The sequence below is a fragment of the Mesoplodon mirus genome (genome assembly GCF_964341445.2).
Source record: "Mesoplodon mirus genome assembly, chromosome: 2".
Classification (NCBI taxonomy): domain Eukaryota; kingdom Metazoa; phylum Chordata; class Mammalia; order Artiodactyla; family Ziphiidae; genus Mesoplodon; species Mesoplodon mirus.
Genome location: NC_138977.1, coordinates 35,537,242 through 35,563,975, shown reverse-complemented (window position 1 = coordinate 35,563,975; position 26,734 = coordinate 35,537,242). Strand labels below are relative to the sequence as shown.

The 26,734-nt window shown below is 40.1% G+C and overlaps 1 protein-coding gene across 6 annotated transcripts in view; it reads left to right on the top strand.

Moving 5' to 3' along the window:
• The window catches only part of AFF1 (ALF transcription elongation factor 1), a 215,672-nt gene that overhangs the window by 162,885 nt on the left and 26,053 nt on the right, over positions 1-26,734 (top strand). For all 6 annotated transcript variants that reach the window (XM_082632232.1, XM_082632233.1, XM_082632231.1 and 3 more), the window contains 7 exons: positions 767-853; positions 1,789-1,825; positions 5,238-5,289; positions 17,036-17,090; positions 17,217-17,254; positions 19,523-19,679; positions 24,960-25,898. In XM_082632232.1, the coding sequence (XP_082488358.1) occupies positions 767-853; positions 1,789-1,825; positions 5,238-5,289; positions 17,036-17,090; positions 17,217-17,254; positions 19,523-19,679; positions 24,960-25,898 (1,365 nt within the window). The remainder of the gene's footprint in view (positions 1-766; positions 854-1,788; positions 1,826-5,237; positions 5,290-17,035; positions 17,091-17,216; positions 17,255-19,522; positions 19,680-24,959; positions 25,899-26,734) is intronic.

The following is a 26,734-nucleotide window of genomic DNA, read 5'->3' as shown; positions in this document are numbered from 1 at the left end:
GGGGCTGGCGTTAATCTCCAGTGCCATTTTAGCTCTTCAACAAAGTGTGTGTGCATGTGCATATTTGTGATTAGACACCTTTAACGTGACATTTTGTTGTCCAGCAAGTGAATGTGCTTAGAACTCATGTCAAGATAAATATATTAATTTGGAAGATATAGAAATCTTGCTTCCATGTAAACAGTGAATAGAAATGAAACTTCTGTTAATGAAAAGGGACGGTCACTTTTTAAGGCCCTCTCTGCAAAAGTTCTTATGTACTAATAATGTGTATCAGGGAAGGGTCAAATCCATTAAAACTCTCCCAAGTGGAACAAGTGACCTGAATTACTTGTTTGCTTAAGTCAAACAGGAAAGTTCTTCTTCCTTTGAACTTAAATAATTCCAGGAAATGCAATAAAGAAGCTGAGAGAGAAAGAAAGCATTGAGACAGGACGGAGTTTTCATAGTTACACAAGCTCTGGTAATACCTACTACCGTTTTTATGCTTCATGCTGTTCAGAGTGTTAAGACCATTCCTGTTCTATGCTCTTGTTTTTCTTCTTCAAACTGATGTCTTTTCAGTTCTGTTTGTTGGAGAGCTTCAGCTTTTGAACATAGCCCGCCAAGTAGGAGCTTTTTCAAAAAGCAAATGAAATAACTTTTAAGATTTCACTTTTCATTTACCATCACTCCACTCTACATTCAGTTTAAAAAGTTAACTTAAATAGCAATAAATGTTCTATTTATAATTTACTTTTTCTTCCCGTTCCAAATCTCTTTCCAGGAAATGACCCATTCATGGCCTCCTCCTTTGACAGCAATACACACGCCTAGTACAGCTGAGCCCTCCAAATTTCCTTTTCCCGCGAAGGTAATTCCTTACAAGTCTAGCAGGCACTGCATCCACACCAGTGACAAGTGTGAAGTACCGCTGTGTGCCAGATTAATCAAGTAGTATGTGTTGAACTCTTTGGAGATTAGGTTAATATTGCAATTAATTTAGCTACTAAAGTGCTTCCTAATGCTTTCACATACTTCACTCTCCAATTATGTCAGTAAGAACATCTTACATTTGTATAGGGTTTTGTAGCTTATGAAAGTGGTCAGGACTTTACAATAAATTCTTGCATTTTTGAGGTTCTTTACCTTAGAAGAGGGACACGGAGATGCAGGAGAGTTAAGTGAGGTAGGGTGTCTGCTTCCTAGTTCAGGACTTAGATACGTTACAGATACACATTTACACTTGTTATACCTCCTACATTTTCTGAAAGTTTAATGCAATCAGCTGCATTCGTGATGGTTTTAATAGCAAGGTGAACTGCCTACTTGCACATTTCTGTTAAAGTATTTGTGAACAGTATATTAGCAACACTGTCCCCTCGCCTTTTCTACTTTTGGATAATATTCAGAATATAGAAATATCACCTTCAGATCTGCGTTCAGTCCAGCCTGTTACACATGCACATTGAAAATATATATTATCGCTCTTCCTTTCCACGATGTCATTGAGGTTTTATCTACCCAAACCAGAATTTACCATGTTAGATACTTTACACATTTTCTAATGATAGTTTTATTCTCAAAAAATATAATTTATTATTATTGATTTTAAGGTGAAACATTATACTTTGTGTTGAAAATCCTTGACACCAAAGGAAGAATAAACTTTAGGAAACAACAGAAGCAGTACAACCTATTTTATTAAAAATTAGATTTATCAGTATTTATCAGATTTCACAGTGACGCAACCTTGGATTTATAAACCTTAATATTTTATTAACTAGAGATTTTTATTTTTCTTTCTAGGATTCTCAGCATATCAGTTCTGCAACCCTAAACCAAAGTAAGTAAATATGTGGAACTGATTATTGCATTGGAGAACAAAGCATGGTTTTTACTGTTTTAATGTAGAAAACATTAATGAAAAATGCTCCAGCAGAGATGAAGGCTTCCTGTGGTTACAGAATAGGAAGGAAGGGCAAACGTAAAGCTGTTCTTTAGGTGGAGTTTCAGATTATTGCAAAGAGTTAACAAAGATGTCTTAATAAAGTACCTAACAAATAAAATATAATTTGGTATTACCTCACATATGATAAATATCTTGAGAGTGACTCTAAATGCATTTTTACCCAGAAATTGTATATAAGAATAGATGGGGATATTTTGTGTGTTTCTTGTATTTATTTTAAACAAAACCAAGAAGTTTTTATAAGGAAGAGAGCACATAGCTTCTCTAGACCTTCTGTATGTACTTGTCCTGTAATTCTTTTTTTGGTTCCTTTTAATGGATTGTAAATACTTGAGAATTCAGTGGGAAACAGAAGAAAGCTAACTGGATCCAGCCTTTCTCTTTATCAGTAACCTCTCGGTTCATTAAATTCTTGGTGTCCCAACTACATGCAAGGCCTTTCAGGCCTTACAAAAATGACTGGTGTATTTGCAGTCATTTAGTTCATCAACATATGGTGAGTGCCCAAGTTATGAAGTGTTAGTCTTCAAAGGATAGGGAGACCAAAGTGGGGTGCGTGGTGTGCATATATGTGTTGGGAGAAGGTTGCTCATAGATATTCCATAGAGGTGACTCTTCTTGAAATATCTCCACCTTATTCTTTTTCCTCACATGTGTTTTTCTCTTGATTATCCTGTTGTTTAAATTGCAAGGATATGAGGAGAGTAAAAAAGATGAGAAAAACAAGAAATAAAATAATCTTCCTCTAGAACAGGGATAGGTACTATAGCCTGAGAGTCAAATCTGTTGTACAGCTAGTTTTTGTAAAGAAGGTTTTATTAGGACACAGCCATGCTCATCCATTTGTTATTATGCCACAAGGTATGGCATGCAAAGTCTAAAATATTTACTATCAGACCTTTACAGAAAATGTTTGCTGCCCCCTGCTCTAGAAGTACTGAATAAGACTTTGCAAATAACTCCTAACTAAATTTCCCCCAGAGACTTCCCTGGCGGTCCAATGGTTAAGACTCAGTGCTTCCACTGCAGGGAGCATGGGTTCGGTCCCTGGTCAGGGAATGAAGATCCCATATGTTGTGTGGTGTGGCCAAAAATAAATAATAATAATAATAAAAGTAAATAAATTACCCCCAAATGCAGAGAGATAAACCTGATCATCTTGCACAGTGTTGGGGAGACTGGGCAATCTTTTTTTCTCAACATCTTGGCAGCCTATCCAAAGATAGATAACGGGTGAAGTGGCATAAGTGTACAGGTGGGTCACCAGCTCAGCTGTGGGCAGGATTGCTGTGCGTTCCTTTACCTCTTTCTCCTCACCCCACCCCCAAATTTGCTAGGGCTGCCAGTCATGCAGATTATATGCCTTCCACTGAATTACTTACAGCTTGCATGATTGCTACCTCCTGGTTTAGAAAGACCCTGTAATCCTTTAAACTGTCTGATTTCTCCTTTTAGCAAAATATAGTTGAACATGAGCTGGTAAGCACTGTCTTCGCCAGGGGTGGTGGCCCTCCAGGCCTGTGGAATAGTGTAGGCCGATTCCTCGTTGCCCTGATGAGAAGTTTTCAGACACTGGCAGGTCTCCTGTAGGTCTTGGCTCAGCAAATGCTTACCTTGGGGTCTTTTATGCTGCTGCTGGAAACCCTTTTTGCCTCTGTGAGAATGTGGCCTTCGGGGGGCCTAGTTGGATCCTGGAGGGGTCTGGTTGTCTGTTGGATGAAGAAGGAATGGAGTGTGTGCAGATACAGCTTTCAGAAAAGTAGAGTGTGACATATATTTCTCAAAGTATGCCCAGCAAGATAATTCAAATTTCTTGAAAAATTGTGGTTTTGGAGTCTGTAGAGAATGAAGTATAGGGATTTTACTTGTATGTCCCAGTATTTATGTTCCCATGTGCAAAAAACACGGCTGCCTAAGGATTACCAGAGCCTCGTTGAGCTTAGGACCGGGTCAAGAGGACTGTGTAGGAGTACGTGTGAGTGTACGTTAGCCCCTCTCATTTGTAGTGCCAGCCCCAGCTTGCTAGCCAGAAGGGCAAAAGCAAGTTAAAAATATCATATAAGAGCTGCTACCACCATGAGGATAAAGCGTTTAATTGCAAATATGCAAGGGCCTCCACGTGACATTTGTGGTCGCTCTCCTCACCCCTGTCTGAAAGGCACCCGTATTTCCATTCCCCTTCTGCTTCAGGGCCATATTACCTCAGGCCTAGACAAACACAGCCTCCCAGCTGGTCTGCAGCCTCCACACTTAACATTTCCCATTCCTTTCTAGGTTACATCAGGTAGCACCAGCGGGTTAATCTTCCTGAGGAATAGCTGCATCGTGCTTTGGAGATGTCTCATTCCCTGACAACTGAAGTTTTAACATCCTATTGTGGCACTCAGAGCCCTCTAAAATCTGACTTCCCTGGCCCCCCATGCTGCCCACCGCACACTCTGTACCCCAGCCTTCCCCTGTCATAATCTGTACCATTTCAGCGCCTCCCACGTTCGGCCTTCGCTCACTGTCTCTTCTGCCCGAAGGCCTTCCCCACCCTCATCTCCCTCTTGCCAGCAGTCATTCTGTCAGAATCTCACTCATCCTTTGTGACACAATTAATTTTTTTTCTTTTCTAATTTGCCTTCTTTTGTCATGACCAACAGAGTGACCAATCTGTAGATTCCCAGGACATTTCATTTAGATGATTGATTTTCGTGCTGATTTTGCATTGCCTAGGGTTGTAGATAACACGTGCCTGTTTGATGTCCCTCAGTCAGCTGTACGCTCATCAAGGACGGGGTCAGATACCTTGAACATCTTGGTGTCTAATAGGCAGTTGGTAAATAGCAGTTGAATAAACGAATGGGGGTGTTGAATAGTGGGGGGGGGGAGCACAGTGGGCCAAGGACAGAGTCTTTAAAAGAGAATGCTAGCAAATCACGGATAGATATGTGACGTGAAACCAGGTGAGGGTGACTGCGGCCCCATCCTAGTGCTTCTACAAGGCAGCCCTGCCAGCTGACAGCAAGGAGAGTCTCCTGCCCATGGCAGTGTGGTCGGCATGCCGGGTGGCGCTTTCAAAGTGTGTTCTCTCTGTTTAGGGCTTTCCAGTTCTGAGCAAGCCCTCTCTCTAGACGTAACATAAATGTTATTTTATAAGCAGTGTATAGCACTCTGGTTGACATAATTTAAGTATACTGAGTGTTTAGGTTAAAGTGGGGGGACAGCAAAAAAAGGGATTTATAGCTAACGGTCTCATGAATTTGTCATTGTTCTCCTCTGATCATTTTTCCCTCGCCCACAGAACAATATGATACATCTTCAAAAACCCACAGTAATTCTCAGCAGGGAACATCGTAAGTAAAATGCTTTTGTTTATTAAAAGTTTATAATATAACATTGTAATTTCCCATGTAAATCTGTTGCTTAGATTTTTTTTCCTCCTTGCTTTCAAGTAATGACTCATAAAATACTGCTGCAGTGTAAAGGGAAGAAATGACTAACATTTCTATTTGGATTAAATTCTCCTGTTGAAGGTTTAGGTACCTTAAGAGTTTGGTAAGGGGTTTTCTCAAAAAGAAAGGCATTTGAGCCATTATTTACATATTAACTGTGGAAAATAGAAGGTTTTAGCTTTATAAATTTCAGTCTTAAATAGTTTTAGCTTGTGGAAACAAATTTTGGGGGATGTGCACAATTTCAGACTTTCTGCCACTTTTTTGGCCTACTTTTAACTAATAAAGAATGAGTCTTACTGCCCAGCTGTGCTTTATTAAGGCCAAGTAAGTCCAGATATATTTTGGGTTTTTGGAACAGTTGAAACTACATAGTAAAGATTTTTAAACCAGCATTTTGACCCAATTTGTCATTTCTTGGTGGTATTGAACTAGTATTTCTTTCTTTTCATGACTAGCAGTGGTTCGGGGACTAAGTGAGGAGGCCTTTCTCTCCTCAGTATTTGATCAGGTACTAACACAGAGTTGCTAGTCTCTGAGGATTTCAGGTTCAAGCTCCAGCTTTCTTCTATTTTCGAGGCATAGTATTTGTTCCGTGTATTTTAGGAGGGGGCGTTGCTGTGGACTGAATATTTTAAAAACTGTATAGCTGAGGCAAAGAGGTTCTTTAATCTCCTCACCGTGACTGAATAAGGAACGGGGTTAAATCACTATTCCTAAGTGCCAGGTCCTTGATGCAATTGTTTTCACATCTCCACAGCAAAGTAAGAAAAAAAGAATAACGATTTGTTGTTGTTGTTGTTAAAAAGATAAATTTATTGGGAGTTCCCTGGAGGTCCAGTAGTTAGGACAGTGCGCTTTCACTGTGGAGGGTGCGGGTTTGATCACTGGTCAGGGAACTAAGATCCCGCAAGCTGTGCGGCACGGCCAAAAACAAAAAAATAAAATTTTTTTCAAAAGATAAGTTTATTATAGTTTGAAGGATGGATTTTTATATGTGTAATAAAAATCTGTTTCATTTGTGATTCTGGCTGATGGTGAGGTTTTGCTTATTTTTATTGTCCTTTACTAGAAAAAAAAATAATCCTATGTTATTCTTTGCCTGTTTCTTTTTTGGCCTTTTCTTTTTTCCCCTTTCTTTTTGTTTAAAAATTTTTTTTTACTCTTGAGTTCTGAAAGTCTAGAATCACCGACTTAGCTTAACCAACTACCTCCTCCTCTAAATGTAATCTATCTGATGGCTGGTGGAGAATAGACAGGACGGTGCCAAGGACCACACTTAAAATAATTGTGTGGACTCTCTGTGACTTCCCCAAGGGTTTACACCTTGTGCTGTTTGTGATGGTTGATAGTAAAGCTGTTTAGACCATAAGAGGCCCCGGCTGATGGTCTTTGGCGGGGGCAGCAAGGAAAGGGGAGCTGAGAGCATCCCACTTGGCAATAAGAACAGAAAGGAGGAGCTCCCTGAGGAATGGGCAGGTGGAAGCAGTGGCACCAAAGGGAGGAAGTGGCTGTGTCCCTGGGAAGTGTGTGTAAAGGAAGAAAGGCAGCTGGGTCAGATCTGGGCCCCGGGCAGGCCAAAGCTGCAGCCTCCCACACCAACTTTCATCAGCTTTCGGATGAGATGGTTGATAGGGACTCGGACCATTTTCTGTGACAATTTTGCTACTCAGAGAAATGGGTGGTTCTCCTGATTAAGTGAGTTAAACCACTGAAGTCAGAGGTGCCTGCAAGTTTATATGCTCATATATTGTGACATGTGCAGTGTTTCCTAGATAAAAACTATTGGTTTCCCCTATATAAAATTACCTAGAGTGGGGATTTCCCTGGTGGCGCAGTGGTTAAGAATCCGCCTGCCAATGCAGGGGACACGGGTTCGACCCTTGGTCCAGGAAGATCCCACATGCCACTGAGCAACTAAGCCCCGTGCATCACAACTACTGAGCCTGCGTTCTAGAGCCAGTGAGCCACAACTACTGAGCCCGCATGCCACAACTACTGAAGCCCTCACGCCTAGAGCCCGTGCTCCGCAACAAGAGAAGCCACTGCAATGAGAAGCCCGCACACCACAATGAAGAGTAGTCACCGCTCACCTCAACTAGAGAAAGCCCGCGCGCAGCAACGAAGAATCAACACAACCAAAAATAAAATAAATTAATTTTAAAAAATTCTCTTAAAAAAATTATCTCGAGGGAATTCCCTGTTGGTCCAGTGGTTAGGATTCTGCGCTGTCACTGCTGGGGCCTGGGTTCGATCCCTGGTTGGGGAAATAAGATCCTGCATGGCTGTGCAGTGTGACCAAATTAAAAAAAAAATTACCTAGAAAAGAATATTTGTTTTGATCCTAATCAACTTGGAGAAGGAATGAAAGTAGGGCCTAGTACAGGTGAAGAGGACAAGAGTGATAGAGAAAAGAAGGTAATACTGAGACTGGGTGGATACGAAAGGTTGTGTGTGGTGGGGCTGGTGGTATTGATAAGTGCCAAAATGAAATGTACCTATGGGAAAAAGAAATCACTTTCATGGAGCTTGGATGAAAGCAGTGTCCCAATTAATCTGTAGAGTACCGTCGTTGTTTCAGAGTTAGTATGGCACATCTCTTAGTGCTCGAAGGTTAATTTGATCTAGTGTCAGCATTAGGGTCCTTTGACAAGCAGTTAAACTGTTTGAATGTCGCATAGAGTGGCAGGGAGATGGTCTAATGCACTTTGAATGTCAGGAAAGAAAATGTTAATTACAGGGTCATTTGTACTTTGGTTTTAAAAATCCATATAGGTCTTACTGCTTTTTCTTTCAGAGTTACTAGTACTTGGGCCTCCTTACAGAAGCAGAGCAATACATATAAAAGGGAAAAAGAGGGGCCTGGCACTAGAGAATAAACTGTGGAGGGTCTGTATTAACTCTCACATCTGTCCAGACTTGGGAGCAGGGGGTGGTTAGCCAGCTCGTAGATGATGTAGGTGTGAAAAAAATGTGCTAAATCTGTTACTTTTAATCTCTGTAGTTGAAGCTCTAGTTAATTATCAAATGATGAATTCTTTCTACCAGGTACCTCAGGGAAGTGATAAGCTAGGGATCCAGTGCTATTTGCCTTTAAGTTTGAGGAGGTGGGGAATGTTGGTTTAAGGGCTCCTAGCTTTGGAATCCTCTTCCTTTCCACGACTTGGGTCTTTTGAGTTCTCAGGGCAAAGTACCAAAGTATTTCCTTTTTCTGTGCAGCTATTAACATCCTTCACGTGATTGTGGATAGTTCCCTTTCTGTACAGTCAAACACAGTTTCCTAATGTCAGTGCTTTTGCCAACCTCTCAAAAGGGATAACGTGTTAATGTTTTAGAAACTATAGAGCCGTTGATGGGCATTATTGTGGCTAACTTCCTTCTCCCTCCCATCCCCTACCCTACCCCCAAACTGCCAAGTCCTTACTAGATGGTGCCCTCCTTTATGTTTCTTATTTTTGCTTCAGAAATCGTCACTACCTATTTAGACTAAGAGACAGAAATTAGCAGTTACAGCAATTTGGAATTTTTATTACTTACTTGGGAAGTTTCTTTTGAAATGAGGGAAGTATTTGGATGTAAAGATTGGGATTGTCCTGGAAGTGTGACGAGACGGAATGGTGCAAAGTTAATAAAGGCTGGGAAGAGTCTGATACCTTTTTAAATGAGCCTGAGTTTTCAACTTTTACTCAAAGCATTATTTTAAATATCTTGCTAAAGAACTAAGGAAGACCCAGTCTATCAGTTAACTGCAGTATAAAATCATCACATCAGGGCAAGTGTCAGCTGAAATGTCTGAGAATTAAGTCTGAAGAAATGGCTTACTTGTTCGTTTAAATCATATTTGACCTAAGGAAAAAAGTTTTTTACTTTTCTAGGTAGTTCTTTTTGTCTTATTTTTAAAAGTTGTGCTAGATGCAAACTAGTATATATAGAATAGATAAATAACAAGTCCTACTGTATAGCACAGGGCACTATATTCAATATCCTGTGATAAACCATAATGGAAAAGAGTATAAAAAAGAATGTGTATTGTGTGTGTGTGTGTGTGTGTGTGTGTGTGTATGTATAACTGAATCATTTTGCTCTACAGCGGAAATTAACACAACATTATAAATCAACTATAATTTTTTTTTTAAAAAGTGCTATATGACGGCATCTTACCTGGGATCTTTATTTCAATTGACAGCTCTGACTTAAAGTGCTGTTTGATAATAAATGTATGGTTGAAGTAGCAGAGCTCACCCTAATGGGCAAAACTTATAAATTATTTGTCCTTGAGATTATACCCCTAACCCTTATTCACAGTTCTTCAGCTCTTCTGAAAACAAGTAACAAACATTTGTGCTGGTCAGTAATACATTTGTAGGTCTACATTAAACCTTCAGTTTCTCAGAATGTAAATGGAGATCTTGTTGTTAATAATAATTCTCAGTTCTCAAATAACTGGCATTGCTGGAAAAAGATGCACTTTATTTTCACTCCAAACTTAACAAGTGATTGTGAATCCAAAGTTATTGGTATTCATAACTATTTTATTAATCTAGATATAGAAGGAAATGTTCTGTTTGTTTTCAAGAGAAAAAGTAGGGGTGTAAAATGAAAGAGAATAAGGAATATAGCTTTTTTTTTTTTTTTTTTTTTTTTTTAGTGAGTTACTATTAGCCATGCTATGGAGAAATGAGAATTTTTAATATTGGGTATTGAAGAAATTTTCATGCTTAGGTGAAAGCAAACAAATGGTCATTATGTGCAATGTTTAATCTGCTTATTTCAGAATTACAGTTACTAGGACACATTAAATCAATATTTAGAAAATGCTGAAACTCCCAAATGCAGAATTACCTCCTTTCATGGTAGAATTATAGTCTTTTGGAATAGTCAGTTTAATTCTTGGGGTTCTGGCTTTAGGAGACAATATTCTAGGATCCCTTGCAGGACAATATTTAACTTAACTTAATACAAATTTATGCCGGAAACTTGCATAATATTGAAGGGATATTTTGGTGAGGCTATGAAATGAAGCATATTTTAAATAATTATAAAAATACTGCTAAGGTGCTGGAAGATCATCTTCTTCAAAGTATTCCTCTTGGAGCTATATATATTTCTTAAATGATGGCTTGAACTACTCTGGGAGCACCCCTTTAGGGTAACATATACTTCCGTACTTGGTCTTAGACCAAAGGTCAAATAAAATGGACAAGAAGAATAAATTTATCAAGTGCCTGGTGTATAATTGGTAAGTGTTACGTAAATGGGTTTGCTTATGTTCTACATAAGAAAAGTCATTCTCATCGTTCTTTAACATGCTTTGACCCCAGTTATATAAATATTGGCCTCTGGGCTGGATGCCAGGCTATTTGGAGATACTTCCAAAAATTGCTTCCACTCATCCATTCAGTACATAATTATTAAATACATGCTGTGTGCCCAGTGCTGGTTTAGGTACTTGGGGAAATAGTAGCCAGTGAGACAAAGTCCTTGTCTTCCATGCCTTGTAACTCAATGCGGGTGGCATGTAATACAAACTAGGTGATGTGACAGAGACAGGCTTGAGGAAGCAGGGGTTTTTTTGGGTTTTTTTGGGTGGTGTTGATACTTCTGGGAGGCTCAGGAAAGGCCCCTCGGAGAAGGTGACATTTGATCTGGAGCCTGAATGATGAGAGGGAGGCAGATAATACTTGCCACCTTTAAAGGGGCTGGATGGGATACAGGCTCTGAAGGCATTTGAAAATGGCTAGGGAGTAATTCTTATTGGAAGTGACTGCTTTGAAGTATTCATTTGCATTTGGAAAACATGGTTTTAAGGGTGTCCTTAAGAGTCGATTTAGGTCTCATTTTTAATCATGCTGCTAATTTACTACAGTAAGTGACCCCAGATTAATTTAAGCATAGATTGAAAAATTGAGCGAGATATGTTTTTATAAGCCCTAAAAGCAGTTGGTACATTCCCCCCACTCTGGGTTGCTGGGTTGCTGGGTTTCTAAAGCAGCAAGGTGTTGTCTACTTGCACAAGAACTCATATTCTCCCCGTCCATTCCCACCCCTTTCGTCCACCCTGCAGAGGCCTCCAAGGCCCTCTATAACCTACCTCTCCACCTCCCCTCCTATACCCCCTCCAAGACACACACACACACACACACACACACACACACACACGCCACATTGGCCTCTTTGCTGTTTTCTATGCCTTAATCACCCTCCCCATTTCCTGCATTGTGCTCCCTCCTCCTTTCAGGTCCCTCCTTGGATGTCATCCCCTTATCAGTACAGTCTTCCCTAACTACCCCAACGTAGAAGAACAACCCACACCCATCCTTTCTCTTTTATGCTTACTTCCCCCTCCCTAGGCTTCTTACCCATTGAGAAAGAATAGAGTTTGGTTATTTATCTCCCTCCCCTAGACTCTGCACAAGAGCAGGGGTTTCTGTCTGCTTAGAGTTGTATCTGTAAAGTCTAGAGCAGGGCCTGGCATATAGTAAGTACTCAGGATAAATGTAGAAGGAAAAACATTACACATAAACTTGATTAAATACCTATAAACAATGTTTAATAAAAATATAATATTCAGCAGTAATTTTTCTAGATTTTCTTTCTAGTTGTCCAGTATGTCATCTTATACTAGTACCTTATTTATTGTACTTAATGATTTAATCTTATTTATTAACTTCAACTTTTCGCTCATTTATACTCTTGTGAGTTTTCTAATCTTCACTTCATCCATGGAGTTTAAATAATCTTTTACACCTCTGGCCGCAATTTTTGCCTTATCAACTGCTAGGTCATTTACTATAGTGAATCATGTACCAAGTTCCTTTTCCCTCTGCCCTGTTAGTCCACCATCTCCCGTAGACAGTCTCGCCATGAATTTGAATTCTGCCAACTGCTGTCAACATTTGGAGAGTCCCCCTTGTATGTTGTGTCATAAGGGATTAAGGTCTGCTTTTTCATTTTTAAAAATTTATTGTATGCAGAGCCCTCTTCCTAACTCGTCACCTCCCATCATCTCCTACAAAAAGCATTTGCAGTCTTTATTTCTGCCCTGTATCAAAAAAGGAAAGTATGGGCTTCCCTGGTGGCACAGTGGCTGAGAGTCCGCCTGCCGATGCTGGGGATACGGGTTCGTGCCCCAGTTCGGGAGGATCCCACATGCCGCGGAGCGGCTGGGCCCCGTGAGCCATGGCCGCTGAGCCTGTGCGTCCGGAGCCTGTGCTTCGCAACTGGAGAGGCCACAACAGTGAGAGGCCCGCGTACCGCAAAAAAAAAAAAAAAAAGTACGTCCTCACATGCTCATTAGTGGTTTCTGAAAAGTAAGTATCCGTTTATTTGCCATTTTGAGCACATCTAATACCAGGGTTGTGACTGTTAACTGCAAGTTAACTACCGTGAGCTTGCCTTCACTTGCTCTTTTCCAGATAAAAGGTATGGCCCGATCATAGGAAATGTTAAGCGAAGAAATCAGTGTATTGAAATAGTTTTGGAGTTCTGAATTGAGATGTTACAGAATATTGGCAGTTGAAGCTTTGGGTAAGCCCAGTACGAAGGAGGAATGGAAGAGCAATAAAGGCTTGTCTGGTGTGTCTTCACACAGTAACAACTGGGCTCTGAGTTACTGGAAGCGTGCCTGCCGGAACCTGTGTGCAGCTCTTTCAGCTTTGCAGAACAGCTGTCTGAAGAATGCATTTGTACAAAGGGGTTTGAGGATTGTTTGTAACCTTTAAGTAAGAAGTTTACCTAACTGATAATGTAAAATGTGAAACCTACACGATAGTTCAAAGAGTTGCTTTACCTGAGCATTTGTTTCCTTTTGAACAGTGCCAAGCTAAGCCATATGGTGCCATATGCTTCAAAATAACTCGTTTGCTTGGAGTTTGGAAATGAAATTAGTTATTTAACCAGTTTAAACAGTATATAAAGTTTAAAGTTCATTTACTTTCATGGGAGAAAAATAGTGTATTCATTTTACTCCAGCACTATAGTTCCTGTTTTCTTTTAAACCAGAGTCTTTCTCTCAGTGGGTTCTTTTTTTTTTTTCTTCTTTTTTTTTTTTTATTAGTTTCTGCTTTATAACAAAGTGAATCAGTCATACATATACATCTGTTCCCACATCCCTTCCCTCATGCATCTCCCTCCCTCCCACCCTCCCCATCCCACCCCTCCAGGCGGTCACAAAGCACCGAGCTGATCTCCCTGTGCTCTGCGGCTGCTTCCCACTATCTATCTACCTTACGTTTGGTAGTGTATATATGTCCATGCCTCTCTTTCGCTTTGTCACAGCTTACCCTTCCCCCTCCCCATATCCTCAAGTCCATTCTCAAGTAGGTCTGTGTCTTTATTCCCGTTTTACCCCTAGGGAGGTGGATAGACCTAGAGTCTGTCATACAGAGTGAAGTAAGTCAGAAAGAGAAAGACAAATACCGTATGCTAACACATATATATGGAATTTTTTAAAAAATGTAATGAAGAACCTAGGGGTAAAACGGGAATAAAGACACAGACCTACTTGAGAATGGACTTGAGGATATGGGGAGGGGGAAGGGTAAGCTGTGACAAAGCGAAAGAGAGGCATGGACATATATACACTCTCAGTGGGTTCTGGAACTTAGATTTCATTCCCTCAGTTAGGTTTTCTAACCACTGGTCCTATATTGGCCAGAGCAAGGAGATGGTATCTGATGGAATGGCTTTTGCATGCAGGCTCTAGCATATACCAGCTTCATGATCTTAGGCCAGGTAGGTGGCTGTTCTGAGCTGTTTCCTCATCCTTAGAATGTGAGGGGTTGATCAGAGTCAGCCCGTGGGGTTATGAGTAAAAGCAATGCCTGTCAAGTTCAGATTACATAAAGGGCACAGCTATGTGGTACTGTCACTTATTCAGCAAAAGGGATGCTGTTCATTCAGCCAGCTTCTTAGGGTACCTGCCAAGTTCTAGATAAAGAAAATATGAAGACAAAAATGACTTGATCCTGCTTCAGAAAAGCTTACAGTTGAGTATGTCCCTTGGGTCTTATGTTTCTTGACCTAGGTTTTATTGGTATAAATGAGACTAGATCTAAGAGATTTGCTTCTATTTTAGTGGGTGCAAAGGTGCTCACCCAGATGTGCTGTAATTTGTCACCTTGACATTGAAGGACCGGTCTATTACATGTGGAATATAATATATGAAGTATAGTGTAGTAATTTAGTGATATGCTTGGCTTCAAATATAATTATTTGTGGCACAGGAGGGGGCTTTTTAGCAACTGATCCATTTAAACATAAAACCTTTACCTGTCATCAGGTTACAAATTTCCCAACTATACAGGCCCTTTTTTAAAAAAAAAAAATCATGATGGCAATTATGATTAATTTTCTGTATTAACAAAACTTGGTTAAGGTTTTTTGTTGTTTTTTTTTTAAATGAATTGCCCCATTTTTTGATGTTCAGAATAAGGGGTTTCTTTTTCTTTATTTTTTAGCTGCATTGGGTCTTCATTACTGCACGCAGCCTTTCTCTAGTTGCAGCAAGCGGGGGCTACTCTTCATTGCAGTGCATGGGCTTCTCATTGCAGTGGCTACTCTTCTTGTGGAGCACGGGCTCTAGGCACGTGGGCTTCAGTAGTTGCAGCATGTGGGCTCAGTAGTTGTAGCACACAGGCCCTAGAGTGTGCGGGCTTCAGTAGTTGTGGCTCACGGGCTTATGTGCTCCGCGGCATGTGGGATCTTCCCGGACCAGGGCTCGAACCCGTGTCCCCTGCATTGGCAGGCAGATTCTTAACCACTGTGCCACCAGGGAAGCCCTGGGACAGCATTTTTATGGTCCCTTCTATTCCCTAAGAGCAAGTGGAGCTAAAAGTCAGAACATATACTTTCTGGCTTACTGAACATATCTCATATACTTTTTCACTTGAGGAGAGTATATGCACGGAAACTGGGCATTCAGTAGCTAAGCAAACAACTTACAAGGTATTTAGTAGTCTGCTGCGTGCAACAGGAAGTGTGTTTGAATTACATGATCACTGCTGTTTCAGGAAATTAAGGCAAATCAGCTTTATACAAAAGAAACCCAATTACTAAGAAATAAAGAGGTCCATTTACTGTGGTTTTGTTGGTGGTGGTTAACATTGAATATACTTTGCCAGATTTGTTTTTTCTGGTTGTATTATACCTAACATTTATTCCAAAGATATATCTTTTGCTTGTGTGTATCCCAGCCAAGCCATTTTTAGCAGTAAACCTGTTGAGTGACTTCTTCTTGTACACCATTAAGATTGGTGCTGCCAAGTTGTACATCCAAAGGCTGTGTCTTCTAGCCTTGCTAAAATAGGAGTTTAGCTTCTACTAGATACATGTTGAGCAAGGTCTACATTTACAAGTAGCTAACAGTTTTTATTTTTTAAAAGAAACTTATCACAAGATGTTTTTAGTGCATTTGTTGGTGAAAATAAGTCCTTGGCAGAATTACAACATTGCATGTAGGCGGTCTTTTTGAAAGAGCCAAGTTTTATCATTTATTTTCATTAGAAAATATAGTGATTTTTACCATGGATTCCCAAAATAATAATGCCTGCTTACTTTAGTGGCAGGTAGTGGGTTTGCAATAAAAATCGTTGGTCAGAGTATTGAAGAGGTATTTTTAGAAATACTGAAGGATTGTAACTTCTTAATATAATTTGCTTTTTGGAACATCAGTAATACTCAAGCAGATTTTTTTTCCAATTTCACTTATAACATTTCCTCAAAGAGTCATGCTTGTAAATTTTGGGGGATGTCGGGGGGGAGCAATTACTGATTCATTCCTTTGATGTTGGGTATCTCTGTGATAAAAAGATAAAGGGGAGGGGGTAGGGAAGGGGCTAAGATTTGAGTAAACAAGTACAGATTGGAAAATGTTTGCTTTTAATATTTAGGTTCATCATAAACTTGAATGCCTAGAGAGAAGTATTAATATAACTTTGAGGACATGAACTGAGTTTTTATTTTTACCTGAATGATAGCAAGAAGGTTAAACATATTTTTTAGACAACAGTATTATTTGTATTACTACTCTTTTCACGATTAGTGTTCAAGCAACGAGAAGAAGATATTTGTGTGTGTGAAAAAGTTCAATATTAATGTTTTTGGACAAAAACGTAACATAACTGCACTGTTTGGTGACAGTTGTATTTATTTAATTCATATATAGCACTTTTTAAGTACCTGGCACTGTTCTAAGTACTTTACAGATATTCATCCAATATTAACTCATTTAATGGTTAATCATTTATTCTAGTTGTTAGAGACCATAGAAGAAAATGATTTGAGGGTATTGTATATTTTTCTGTTTTATTTATTTTTGTTGTTGTTTCTTCTGTTTGTGTGGACCTGGGAGCCTTAGTCTCAGGGCTGGCAACAAATCACTTGCAGAACTTGTAGTTCTGCTTTTAATGCTCAGAACGTGTGAAAGACTCAGTTTTGAAATGATAAGGAGTTTGGACTGACCTAGTTTCTGTGTTAAAATTGTAAAACTTAACATTTCCAAGAAAATAAAGCATTTGATGAATAAATAAAAGTTATACCTGTCCCACCCCTCTTTTGTTTCATTAAGCATATTTTATGTTTACATGCTAAAAGAAGTTGTTAGCCATTATTTTAAATTCTACAATGTCTCTATCCCTGCCTGTTCTAGCATGCTCAAAGATGACCTTCAGCTCAGTGACAGTGAGGACAGTGACAGCGATCAAGTAAGTTCTGTACACCCCACAATACCAGGAATTCATTTAAATCCATGTAACATTTCTGAGCCGCTTATCCTAACCTGTTTTTTGGTTTTTTTCCTGGTCCTTCTTCCCCTTATTGTGAATGCCTAGACCCCAGAGAAGCCTCCGTCCGCATCTGCACCTCCAAGGTACTGTGTTTGGGTTTCTCCCCATCTGTACAAAATGTTTGCTTTTTTCTACCAAATGGGGAAATTACAGCCTTATTTAGTATTTTCATAGCTTCTTCATGGGAGAAGGAGATGGATGATCACAGTTAAAGGAAAGTACCTGTTTAATATTTTGGAAGCTTAAATCAGCCCTAGAGAGGTTGTTAACTCTATGAAAGAGAGAGTCCCTGCATCCACCTAAATCTTTAGTCAGTTTTGTATGTATAAAATTTGAGCCTTTAAAATAAGCTTAAATCACTTTCGTCAGTATTATGTAACCAGTATTTGAAAAGTTATACTGAAGAGCTCAGTGTTTTTATGAAAGTGACAGATTTGCTCTGTTTTCAAAAATTAAAGCTGGATTATTTCTAGAAATTGTTTTCCATAGTGCCTGTCTTCTTAGTTATATGAATTTTCTAATTGTTTCAGTTGCTTTAAAAGATGACCTGCAGGGGACTTCCCTGGTGGTCCAGTGGTTAAGATTCCACGCTCCCAATGCAGGGGACCTGGGTTCGATCCCTGGTCGGGGAACTAGATCCCACATGCTGCAACTAAAATATCCCACACGCTGCAACTAAAGATCCCGCATGCCGCAACTAAAACCCGAGCAGCCAAATAAATAAATATTTTTAAAAAAGAAAAAAGAAAAAAAGATGACCTGCAGTACATTTTGGTATGATGGAAAATGGCACTGTTTTCACTTTGTAAACAGCTTAGCCATATTTTAGAAAATGTAATGCTTTCGTTTTTAGAAACTATCTGAACTACCTTTATTTACCATTTCCTCTGGTACTGCATTTAATGATTTAATATGCCAATACCTGTCCTCCATGGACAAAGAGTTCAATTACCCTGTAGTTGTTTTACTCCCTTGAGATGTGGTCATCCATTTTGAGACAAGCTTAGCACTAAAAACCTTGCTCTCATATAGCTGAGGTTATAGTTAATGTGGAGGAAGATCACGCATAATTATGTGAGGTCTTAAGGATTCATAAGCTCTGCTTATTTATATCCCATTTTGTTCAGTAATTCCTGGTGGCTTGTAACGACTTAGAAAATATGACAAAGTAACCTAACTGAAAAGTGGAGGAGGGAATAAAGGGAAAAAAACAAGGTGGGGGGGGATAATTAGAGGCAGGAATAATACGGAAAGTATATCTCTTTTTGACCATCACTTGGTTTAAGCTCTTCAGCTACCACAAACTTGACATGAGAAAATTCTCTTTTTGTATAGTGTTTGTTTTAAAATTGTCTCAACTAGTCTATTATTATCTAATAAATTTTTGTTATTCTAATATAGTTATTTAATAAATTTATTATCTTGAAAATGTTTTGGGTAGATTTGGAGGCTTTCACGATTATAGTTATTGACTTACTGCTGTGGCTAATTCCATCTAGGGCAAGGTTTTAAGATACGCTTTGAAATTCTGTATGTGTCCAGCAGTGTGATCACTTGTGTGTTTTCTCACAGGCCTAGAGTTATTGCCCTATCCTGAAAACTTGAAGTAGTTATTCTCTACTTCAGCTGATGTTTGGGAGTGATCCTAAGCCACTCATAAAGAACGGCCCATTTTATCATTCTGCCCAAGAAGTGTGAGTGGATGGCCTGTGGGGTCACTTTCCAAAGGAACCCCATTTGTGTTCAGCAGTCTCTGACTTCTCTACAGTTGGTTCTCATATGGAGAATAGAGGAAGACTTTAATGGATTGGCTGTTCTTTTATAAATTAACTCCTTTGGGTTTTATATTGCAGGTGTCAGCAAAGTTAAAGGGTCAGAAAGTCAAGGTTTTAGGTTTTGTGGGCCATAAAGTATGTGTTGCAGCTATTCAACTCTGCTTTTGTAGTATAGAAGCAGACACAGACAATACATAAAATACTGGGTGTGAATGTGTTCCAACAAAACTTCATTTGGAAAAGCGGGCAGCCAGCTCAGGCCATGGTTTGTCCACGCCTGATTTGAAGCACCCCTGATCTCACTTACATTTTACATAGTTCGCAGTGTTCTTCAGAAAAATTCCCCAGGCTTCTTTTATGCAGTTACCTGGTGAGCTGTTGCAAGGCTTTTCACTGAGTTTTGAGCCACCATGGGCCTTGCTTGCGCTCAACTGGCTGCCATGGTCATTGAGTACTGCTAGGTAATCTTTGAGGCCCCTTCTTTCGAGTAGCAGAAAAATGGGCAAAGAAGGAAGGGAGTCAGGAGGGAAGGAATCCACCTCGCGTGGGTCTTTGACTCTCTCGCTTGCTCCGCAGCGCTCCGCAGGCGCTGCCGGCAGCCGCGGCCTCAGCACATTCCAGCAGCGCTGAGTCGGAGAGCACCAGCGACTCTGACAGCTCCTCGGACTCGGAGAGTGAGAGCAGCTCCAGTGACAGCGAGGAGAACGAGCCTCGAGAAGCCCCGGATCCCGAGGTACTGGTCCGCTCCGGGCCGTCTCGAGAGCGCCGTCGACCCCCGGTGGCCCGGGCTGCCTGAGGGGCTCCGTCCTGGGGGTGGCGCTTTCCGGCCGCCATGCAAGCTGCTGGCTTATTCGTGTTTACTTGTTTCTTGGCGTTGGGCTGTGGAACTTTGGGAGAGATGTCTTCTCTCCTGTTGAAAATGATAGGTTCTTCCCTGTTGCTGCCAGAGCTGGTTTGAAGAGCAACTGACTGAGAATATGTACACCCCATTTTCTTTTCCCTTCTTTCGAGAAAAAAAAAAGAAAACCCAAAAAATCGTTTTCAGTAGGCTGCCATTTTAATATTAATGAGAAAGCTTTTTGAAATTTTAGGAATGCATGAATTAAATCAAAAGGAGACAGCCTGATTTAGCAAAGGGCAGGAACTAGAAATAAGCCATAAGAGGTTCTATTTTTGAATCACTAAAAGCCATGCATTAAATTGATGGCGTTGTAATTTCGCCAGGGCCGTGTTTCTTGATCCCACTGTCCCATGTAAAATAGGATTAGTGCTTGCCTGTCACCCACCCTTGGGAGATATTGTAAAGATAAACAAATGAGACTGAAAATCTCAAGCACTAAATGTATCTGGAGAATTTATGTTATTTACTGGATTGTTGAACAAAAGAAATGTAGTAACAACTAACAAGGTTGCCAAATGTCTTCAAAACTTAGAGTAGCAGGGTAGAATGTTTTCTGGGGAAGACATTTTTAGTGAACTAGACCAGCTTATATAGGGAAAACTATTCTCTGTATTTAGGTAGGAATCCCAGGAAATGAGATTTTCTGATTAAGAAAGCGTTAAAGTTTTCAGTATTTGTCTCTGCTGTTTGGAAAGCAAGGCCACTGCACTAGAGCATTAACCAAATCCATCTGGAGATGATGTAGTGAGGCTGAGGAACCATGTCCGAGGGCAAGGGAGGATGAGGGAAATACCTGAGTATCATTTTGTTGTTGTCGTTGTTAGATATGAGTTTATGTCTGGCACAGAGTAAGTGCTCAGTAAATATTTTTGGAGTGAATAAACATAGATCAGCATTAGCTGCACTTGAAGTGCCTTTCAGATTTTAGAAGCTACTCTCTGTATTTCTGGGGGCTCTCTGTTTTCTCCTGAGATACTAATTGCTGTTGAAGTAATTTTTCTATGCCCCAGGGAAAAGGGTACTGAATATGCTCTACAGAGAAATTGTGTGCTTGTTCATGTTACTGTTCATAAGATCTTTGCTTTATGTCTCACCTAATTCACTAAGAAAAATCTGCATGCTTGTTTGGTTACTGATATAAGCAAGAGAATTCAATTAAATCAAAATTCAATTCACATAAACTGGAAATGGCACAGACTTGGCTGAATAATTAAAACTTGAAAGAAAAATTTAACCTGGTGTTTGTTTTAATGAAGCAGTTATATCTTGTTGCTCACGAGGTTATTGAATAGAATAGATTTAGAGACTCTTAGATGAAAAATGATGTTCCCGTCATACTTTACTTTTTAAAATCACTTTCCTAAATAGGCTCATATTTATATATTTGTGTTAATGTGCAAATCGAGACTTGAGTATGGTTTTGTTGGTTATGTACCAAGGCTTAACTTCCTCAGGCATATTTTTGTCTTTGTCTAGATTTTAAACCTTTAATTTTTCCCAAAGTTATTTAACAACCTTTCTTTCCTTTTAAGATAAATACCTGCATTATTGTAAATCCGTGTTAGTTGAGCGTTACATGAATTCCATAATAGGTCATAGTTACTAGTTTTAACTTTCTCACCCTTTTCTTTATTCTATTTTTAATGCTGAGGAATTTGCTCCTTAAGTCTCCATTTTAAATTCATTTGACGAAGTTGTCCAGTGACCTTATGAGACCTGAAATGTTATATGTGTGCCAATGGGCTGGTGGTGAACTTGGGGAAAAACCACTTTCAGTCTCTTCTTTATAGTGAGTCAGCATGTAAATCTCAGCTTTTCAGAATATATGGGACGTATCGCCCTTTTACAGCTTAAGTAAAGTTCAGGGAAAAATGATTCTATTCTGTTATTCAGGGATCTGCTTAGTTTTCTCATCTATTCATTGTCTAATTCTTTGGTAGTAAACAACTGTGGTTGATTATCTACTAAGATCTTGGCACTTTCTTCATAAACTACATAATGTAACCATCAACCCTTGAAGGTCGGGAGCTTTCTTTTCACCTGTAAGGGAGCAGCAGCACTAAGATTGAAACCCATAGCCGTTTAACTCAGAAGCCATTTTTTTTTCCCTACTACATCTTGCTACTTCTCTCTTTCTTTTTTTTCTTTTCTCTTAAGTTTTGGAGTTGTACTCCCTCACAACAACTATGATGTTTTACAAAAAGAAGAAAAAAAAAAGACATATGTTGTGCATAGCTCAAAACTTTTTTTTCAAAATCATAATTCATTCTAAAATACACGAACTTTTGCCAGTTTGAGAAGCTAGGAGAAGTAAAGAGACATACAGTCAAACATTTATTAAAATGCTCATATATTTCTGCACCTCCTCTGTGCGGTGTCTGGGTTGATCCAGCACTGGGAGGCTGGGGGTGGGGCATGGGGAAAGGCTGAGGAAGAAATGAAAGTCCAAACCTTGATTCTCTCCAGCACTTACACTCTTAAAATTCATCTTAAAATCTGTTTTTAATCAATCCCTTATGTAAAACTTTCCCCCATCCCAGCACCCAAATAATACCTTACCTTAAAGGAATTCTGTCCATCTTTTACATCTTTGTAGTTGGTATACAAAAAGGATCACCCCTACCCTTTCCTCTTGTCTGGGCACACCAACTCAGTTTTACCCTGCAACTGGGCCATAGGCCTCCCTTCTGGACATTTTCAGTACCGCAGTAGAAGAAAATATGTTTTATTTCTGTAACCAGGACATTCCTTTAGGGACTACTAAATGTATCTTAAACTGCCCTGTTTTGGGGTGTGTGGGGGGAGAAGCGGATGTTATTTATACCAGGAATGACCTTCCCTTTTGGTTAATGTGTAAGTACTCTTCTATAGAGCAAGAATGTCACTGATTGCAGTGCAGTTGTCAGCGTAGCCCTGGTGAAAGATCTCTATACCTTTCCCGAGAAAGGGTTTGAAGGATTTGGTTCCTGAGGTGATTTATAAGTGATACATCTTTTTTTTTTTTTTAATTTTTACTGGGGTATAGTTGCTTTACAGTGTTGTGTTAGTTTCTACTGTACAGCAAAGTAAATCAGCCATATGTATACATATATCCCCTTTTTTTTGGATTTCCTTCCCATTTAGGTCACCACAGAGCATTGAGTAGAGTTTCCTGTGCTGTACAGTAGGTTCTCATTAGTTATCTATTTTATACATAGTATCAATAGTGTATATATGTCAATTCCAATCTCCCAGTCTCCCAATATATAAATGATATATCTTAATGCCTTGTTCCCAATCATTTAACCATTAGAACTACCATGCCCTCAAGTCTTTCAAGAAATCATGTCTGACAAGTAGGTATGGTGTACCTTTTCTCTACCCTAAATAACCATCCTGTTTTGTTAGAATATTGAATGCAGTTTTAGATTATGTGGGACTTTGTCAGAGTAGTTTCCTTCTTCCCTCTCTCCCTGCTCTGAAATTCAAATGAGAGCATGGGGATAGAGTTGATATAAGTGGAGGGAGCTACAAAGAAGGTATGTTGTCTTAAGCAGGGAAAAAAAAACCAACAACAAAACCCCCACAATTCTGTAGCCCTCTTTCTGGCCAAAGTATGATGATCCTACCTAGTTCCTTAGAGTTCCTCTTAGTTCTATTTTGTTACAATCACAAAAAGCCCAGTCTAGCTACCTGATCATTTTACTACCTAACCTTTTCCTCGCCCCAAAGCCTTTACGTTATATCCACGTATCTTAAACGTATTACGTTTGCCTGTTTTTATAGAATTGAATTGTTTGGGATATTCCACTTGGGAAAATTGTTAGCAGTCTTCCCTATGTCATCCACTTACTGGAGCGAGCTCCTTACTCCATAATCTAATCAATTAATCCCATGTGAGATATCTTTGATTAACTTCCTGTTGTGTTGTGGAAATGATTTAGTCATTTATACAAACCACCTGTCAGAATGGATCTTAAAAGCATGAAGCATGCCAGTGACATACTGCCCTTTTTTTAAAAAAAAAGTAATCATTACTTACTTTATTAAGGCATGACTATTTTCCCAAATAGCATAAAATTTATAGGTACAGTAATACACCCATGAAAACGCCCAAATAAATATCTCATGTACACCACTGTGTGCAAGACATAATAGTAGAATTTGGAGATAAAGATGTCCTCATCGTTGTTTTAATAAGATCTAATATCCCATTTGGAGAGAGAGAGTGCGATGCATCAATAGTCAGTTATCAACAAAGATTTTAACAAGATATCTCCTGTTAAGATAACAGGAGAAGTCAGGGACTTCTGTTTATTTGCCAAGTGAGTTGCACAGATAATCAGTATAATCTCACTGCTCTTAATTGTGTGCTCTGGAGCCTCCCTGTGTTCCTTAGAAAAATAGGTGCTATTTCAGAGACTGCCTGTAACGGGAGACTTCATGTTTGATTTTTAAAGAATTCAAGTGGGGCTAATGGCTGGCTAATGTGACCTCACTTGGTTCTTTTTACCCAGTTGTAAAATTCGAAAATCAGAAGACAGTGTGTCTGCGATAAACTGAAAGCTGTGTCATGTATTAATATTTTTAAGTGAATAAGAGAAATGAAATCGTCTTGAAGAAAGTCATTTTCAATTGACAAGTACATCAAAAAAAGGGATAAAGCGTGAAACCCATCCATAATCACTAAGACTTACTCACTGACCTTCTTCTGAAAATCCTTGATGAAAAGATTCTTTTTAGTCTTCATTTTTCCCTATCATTTTCTGACAGAAGAGTTCACAAGCCAAAATGTGAAAATTCTGTTTAAATTATATGGTAATTACCAGTGGAACAAAATATTTATTACACAGATTTCTCCGCAGTTGCCAGTGGTCTACATTGGTCAGTATGTAATGGTCTATTATTAGTGTCGGCCACAGCAAAATTCCTGTAGCATGAAAAAATTGGAAGATTGTTTTAAGAGTTAATTGTTATAGAATTTGACCTATAATTAGAGGGGGGTCAAAAGGACCTGAATTCTTAGGTTTGGAGTGATTGCATCTCCCGGCCAGTCCTGTAGGATTGGGTGACTAACCCAGAAGAGTATCATTATTGGTCAGTTAACCCTATCTTCTTTTTCCTTGTTTGTAGCCCGAACCTCCAACAACAAACAAATGGCAGCTGGACAACTGGCTGACCAAAGTCAGCCAGCCCGCGCCGCCCACCGAGGCCCCGGGCAGCACCGAGCCCCCGGCCCGGCACCCGGACAGTAAAGGCAAGGGTGGCGACGGCGCCACCGGAGGTCACGAGCGCCCGGAGTCCAAAGAGCCTCCCCCTAAAAGCTCCAGCAAAGCCCCTCGGGTGCCTTCTGAAGGCCCCCATGCGGGCAAGAGGAGCTGTCAGAAGTCCCCTGCCCATCAGGAGCCCCCACAGAGGCAAACCGTGGGATCCAAACAACCCAAGAAGCCCGTCAAGGCCTCCGCCCCGGGGCATGCGGATGTGCATGCAGGTGCGCGCGCCAGTCTGCTGGTGGAGAGCGAGCCTGGACTTCCTCCCCAAGCCTCCAAAGACCAGCCTTCCAAAGACAAGCCCAAGGTGAAGACGAAAGGGCGGCCCCGTGCCGCAGAGAGCCGTGAGCCCAAGCCGGTGGCGCCCACCCCCAGCGAACGGAAGAAGCACAGGAGCGGCCCCCCGGCCCCCCCGAAGGCACCTCCGAAGGACGCGGCGGAGGACAGGAGCCCCGAGCACTTTGCCCTCGTCCCCCTGACCCAGAGCCAGGGCCCTGCCCGCAGCGGCGGCGCCAGGACTAGTGGCTGCCGACTGGCAGTGGTTGTCCAGGAGGACCGCCGCAAGGACAAACCCCTGGTGCCTTTGAGAGACACCAAGCTGCTCTCCCCGCTCAGGGACACTCCGCTCCCGCAAAGCTTGATGGTGAAGATTACCCTGGACCTCCTCTCTCGGGTACCCCAGCCTCCTGGGAAGGGCAGCCGCCCCAAGAAACCGGAAGACAAACAGCCATCGGCAGCGAAGAAGGCAGATTCTGAGAAGAGAAGCTCAGAAAACTCAAGCAAGTTGGCCAAAAAGAGAAAGGTGAGTGGGGGGCTGACCTTCCCCTACAGTGTGGAACATACCTGCTGTGGACTTGGGGCTGTCTTTGGCCCTTGATTTTAACTCTGAATCTTCTTAGAAGAGGCTGGAAATCTTTGGATTCCATGTTGCCTTTGCGACTATACCAGAGTTAGTCTTTTACTGCAGATAAGTGTTGATAAATGCCAGATTGCTTTAAGTCTTGCTAGTTTGAAAAAAAAGATGAGGCAGTCATTGAAAAGGATATCTTGCTTTAGAATAATATAGCATTAAGGGTATGTTTTTATCTATTGTGATAATATTGGTATTTACCACCTGGCTCATTAGGTTTTGCCTTAGAAATTAAAACCTTACATGAACTGAAATGTTAATTCTGAATTACTGACAGGAGTGCTATATACTAAATTTTACTCCTGTAGTTCGATCATTTTGATACTGATACTATATCCATGTTTTAACTCATGGCCACCTAACACCTCATTAGTTTGAAACCACCAGATTTAGAATATGTGACTCCCGTTAATGACTTTTACTAATGAGCAGAGCATTATGAAAAAAAAGTTTTAGAGCTATAGAGATGGTTGGGGCATCTTTTTGGGTAATATAGGCTGTTATGGTGCATTGTGAAGTATTGAAATCTGTCATTTATCATAGTATTTGGAAGCTTCACTTAAGGAATGAACATAGTAAAATAATAATAATAATAATAATAATCCCTGCATTATTTAAGACCCTTGTTACTTGGTCATATACACTATTTTGAATAATCTCCTTTCAATCTTTATGCTGAATTATTGAGCTCTTGATATATTTTTTTTGCTGCTTCTTGATGGTGAAAG